This window comes from Fukomys damarensis, unplaced genomic scaffold, assembly GCF_012274545.1.
Source record: "Fukomys damarensis isolate Sample0158 unplaced genomic scaffold, DMR_v1.0_HiC HiC_scaffold_9, whole genome shotgun sequence".
NCBI classification, from domain to species: Eukaryota; Metazoa; Chordata; class Mammalia; order Rodentia; family Bathyergidae; genus Fukomys; species Fukomys damarensis.
In genome coordinates, this window is record NW_022900921.1 from 11,015,610 (window position 1) to 11,020,500 (window position 4,891).

Genomic DNA, 4,891 nt, shown 5'->3' on the forward strand with positions numbered 1-4,891 from the left:
ATGTTCATGGCTGTTAATTCTGGGAGTGGAGGCAGATGTCATTGCTGTCCTGACTGTTCTTCCCTTGTTGCAGTGCACGAAGGCAGCCCTCTGGGTGAACTTCATCGCTGTATCCGGGAGGGGGTGAAGGTGAATGTGCACATCCGTACTTTCAAGGGACTTCGGGGTGTCTGTACAGGCTTCCTCGTAGCATTTGACAAGTTCTGGAATATGGTAATTAACCTTTCTTAAGGGGGGTAGAGAATCTACTAGAGATTAAATATTTTACATGTCTAAAAGACCTGAGTAGCCTTATTAAACAAAACTATAAAATAACTTGTCAGAACTAAAATCATGACATGCTCTTAGACAATAACAACAAAAATTATTTTTATTGCTTCCTTTTTCTTAAGACAGTAGTATTAAACCAGGATAATTTTTGCTCTTCCCTCCCTCCCAGAGGCATTGGGCAATGTCTGGGGATTTTTTCTTTTTTTTATTATCACACCTGTGGGACAAGATACCGCTGGCATCTAATAAGTAGAGGCCAGGGATAGTGCCCAGTCGTACAATATATACAAGACAGGCCCCCACCAAGGAATTATCCAGTCCAGAATGCCATTAGTACCAAAGTTGAGAAACCCAGCCTACAAGAATAATTATCTAATTTAGTAATTTTAAATTCATTTCCTGCTAACCATTCTTTTACTCATTTAAAAATATTATTAGCTTCCCACTTTGGCCGAACCTGGTAGTAGGGACAGTATTTGGGAAGACAGAGGTGCAATAGACATTAATAAGCAAAACACTTTGCAGGACTTTCCCTTACAAAAGAGTGCGCTACACACTCCCAGCATTATGGATGCCTATTGTCTTACTAGACATTATTAGAAGGGAAGGGGTATGCAATAATAGTGCAACTATAAGTTCAGATAGTCAGCAGAACTGTTCAGGATTTCTAGTGTTTTTTGTTTGTGTCCATCTCCAACCTTCCTTTTCCCCTTTCTGTATCCCATCTGTTCATTCTCCTGGATAATATAAGTTTATGAACTACTTGCTATGTGCCCATACTCTACTAAGGGCTTTGTATGTTAGCCTAATGAATGAATTATAGGTCCAGTTACTATCCCATCTCACGAATGAAGAGACTGAGTCCAGAGAAACTAAAGATTGGTCCCAGGTCACAGGTTTATCAAGTGGAAGTACCAGACTTTACCCTGGGTCTTTTTTTTAATTCCAAAGACCATGTTTTCAACCATTACAGAATTTAAATTCTGTCTGCAAATCTTGGGCATAGATTTGAATCCCAGATTCACTACTTGGTAACTTTGGTACTTTATTATTTTAATTTTACCTCTGAGAGGAAAGAATTTAAGAGAGTATACTTGTTGACAGTGGTGATGATGTTATCAGCTTTTATTTGTAGGGTGATTTACCATTTTCAGAGTAATTTATGTTATATAATCTCATTTGACCCTAGCAGCTGTCCTGGGAGGTTAAGCTCAGTGATGAGAACTCACCTGTAATTCTGCCTGTAACCCTGGTTAATCTTTGTTAATTGCAGTCCTAAGACATAGAAACTGAGGCAGGTAAAGAAGCAGTTGTGTTTCTGAAAGTGTCTAAAGCTGTCCTGTATTGTGATTCCTGGGGTTTCTGGTTTAAACAGGTTTTTGGGCTTCAGACCAATTGAATCAGAACTTCTAAGAGAGTAGCCTCAGATTTGTATTTTAATAAGCTTCCTGGATATTTTTGTACACTGAAATTTGAGAACCTCTACCATGCAGTAATCAAGGCCATTTTTGTACCTAGGAGAAATTTGTATTGTGATAACAATTTGGAAATCCTGGGCAGAAATTGACAGATACTGTAATTTTCTTCTATCCAAGTGTTCAGTTACCTGTCTAGTTCTGCTACATTGATATTATTCTGTCTTTTTTCCTCAAAAGCTTTAAAAATACTATTTTTAATTCTGCTTCCTTTTCCCCCTTTGGGCTGTTCCTGTAGGCACTTACTGATGTGGATGAGACCTACAGAAAACCTGTTCTAGGCAAAGCATACGAACGGGATTCTTCGCTGACTCTCACGAGGGTAGGCAGTTCCCCGCTAACCTCCTCTGCAGCCTAGGAATTAAGATCACTGAGCCCCACGACCAGGATGGTCTAGGGAGAAACCCCTACCCACAAACCAGGTGTGCCTGTACTTGAGTCTTCATTAGTCTCCCCTGTCATGCTGCCAGCTAGCTGCTTTCCAGTGCCTCTGGACATCTAACCTGCTTATCTATACAAGTTACCTCTTGTAAGATTTGCAAGTCCTTCAGCTTTATATCACAGAAATAAGATGCTTTTTCTCCTGACATACTTACTGATCTATGAGTTATGGCTAGAAATAGAAAAGTTATTACTAACTTGTTAAAAATTAAAATGTAAAGAGTCCAAAGAGCAAAAAAAGAAATCTGGGTTTTTCTGTCTATAGAAAGAGGGATGTTGAAGGCTGAGGAGAAGGCTAATATTTTCATTACTTTCCTTGTAGCTCTTTGATCGGCTGAAACTACAGGATTCCTCCAAGAAGGAAGCAGATTCGAAGTCTGCAGTTGAAGACTCCACTCTGTCCAGATACTCGCAGACATCTACTTGGAAGGTGGCTTCCGTGTGGGGAAGAGGAGACACTGACCGAAGCTCCCACAGGCGTTCCCGCTCTGTTCCTTCTTCCCTGCAGGCCTCTGCTAGGGAGGAGTCCAGGTCCGAGCTGTCAGGGAGGACTACAAGGACAGAAGGGTCCAGTGTGGGAGGTACCTTTTCCAGGACCACCACCCTTTCCCGGGGCCAGCCCCGAAAGAAAAAGCGAAAGCCCAAGGTGGATTACCAGCAGGTATTCACTCGACACATAAATCAGATTTTCATTCGAGGTGAGAATGTCTTGCTGGTTCATCTCGCACAGTAACCAGCTCAGCCTCATTTGAGCTTTGGTGTTTAGAAATAAAGTGCATGAGTTACCACTGTGCTGTGCCCTAGTATCCCAGTGAAACTCTGAGTTGGAATGATTCCCTCTGGCCCTACACATGCAGAGGACAGAGCAGGCTCAACCCTCTGGAAGATGAGCTCAAGGGGACAACAGGCCTTGGCAGGGTGGGTGTTTGAGTTCATGTTAAGGTAGAAGCCATGCATGTGATTGGGCATCATGGTCTACTTCAGTCATGTGAGCCAAATCTATAAGATTTTGCACTTAGGGAGCACAGTATGAGTAGAATTCACTCTTCGGTGACTATAGAAAAAAATTCTCTCAAAAGAACTATCTAATTTTGAAAAGCTAGTGCCCCAAGTACTCGTGAATTTGATTCTAAGGGTGGCAGTGTTAATTGCCCTGGAGCCCTGCATCCACATCTTATAACTGACCTTCGAGTTTGGCTCAAAGCTAGTCTGTTTTGATCAAGAAATGAAATTTATTATCTTTGAATATCTATAAGGTCTAGGAAAGTTACCAACTTACATAGGGGCGAAATTTAGGTAGGTGATGTGCTCAGAGTAGCCGGTGCTGAGTGCTCTGTCTTGATCCCTCTCCTTGCTATGGAAAGGAATACAGGCCCTCTTCAGTGTTCCTCTCACCAGAGATAGCCTCTGCAGATGGTGTGCCAGATGAGGCCGTAACTTGCTTGTGTGGTGCCTCCCGTCCTCTGTGCTGACTTCTGTGGCATGGTGCTAGTGCATGTCCCCCGTGGCATTGCCTCCCTCTATGTAATGTGAACTGTCCTGTGAGCTTCATGGCAGGAGACTGTGACCTTCATGTCTAGCTTCATTGAATTTGGCATGAACTCAGTAATATACCCATACACACGACTGAGAGTCCCCTTTCCACATGGGGCCGGCCTTATGTAGACTCTTTCAGAATGGTTTACCATGTGGTGGTAGTTTTATTCCTTGAGTCAGTGTTCACAGGGACACTTTCCTCACAGCCCGGCTTGAGTAATAGGAGCACCATCGGGCCCAGGGCTGCTTCTACTTGAGCCATACTATCATATGCTTCGTAAATTGCCAGTGCAGAATAGGCTGCATTTTGACACAGACTGTTAGGCAATATTGACTTTTTGTTATGTTTATATTTGTTTTATCTTGAGTAACTTACATTCAAAGTGACAAGAAACAGCTAACTAGTTAAAATGTATGAAAAGAGAAATTTCCTGTTGTATTCGTTGTTTAGTTTGAGTCTTCTGAGATACAGGGTGAATAATGTTTAGGGAACTGAAATACCTGGTTCTTCTAGCTAGACCACTGGCTCATTAGACAATGAAAGGCGAGCAGATTTATCCCCTCTGTGCCTCAGTTTCCCCTATCAAGACACCTACCTCACCAGGACATTGTGACAAAGAATTTTAGGAAGGCATTTTACAGCCTCTAAACCTGTTTAAGTGCCACGAGTAATTTTTACTCACTCTATTTCACAGCTCTGTAAGAATTCTACATCTTATGAACAGGGCAGGTGCTATATAAGAATGAAGTGTTCCTAGGTGTCATATTGTGGTCTAGTAAGTATCAGAAGCCAGTGAAAACTTCAGGAACTAGTTTCCACATTCCATTCCTCCTCCCAGAAGGACAGTGGAAGTTCTCCACACATCTTCAGTAAGAGGAGAATGACATTTTGGTTTCTCTTGCTGCTCTCCCCTCATCTATCCCCAACGTTATTCTGATAATTTTCAGTAAGATTTATATAACACCAGGGGGAAAATGAGTATCTAAAAATGGCACATGTCCAAAGGGGAATTGGCGGAAGTCTTTGTTTATTTTCTGCTAATTTTTTTTATTTTTAAATGCATTTGAAAGTATGCTTTAGAACCCCCATTAGATACATTAAAGTTTCTAGAGATTCCACACTCAAGACCGCAGTGATCTTTGGAATTTTCCAGTTTAAATTCTGTCCT

The 4,891-nt window shown here is 41.8% G+C and overlaps 1 protein-coding gene across 1 annotated transcript; it reads left to right on the forward strand.

The window, feature by feature from the left end:
* On the forward strand, window positions 1-4,452 carry Lsm11 (LSM11, U7 small nuclear RNA associated). The gene is made up of 3 exons (XM_010622275.2): window positions 1-213; window positions 1,984-2,067; window positions 2,509-4,452. Exons 1-3 carry the CDS (start codon window positions 1-3, stop codon window positions 2,917-2,919), a joined length of 708 nt encoding a protein of 235 aa, XP_010620577.1. The 3' UTR covers window positions 2,920-4,452.
* The last annotated feature ends 439 nt before the right edge of the window (window positions 4,453-4,891 follow it).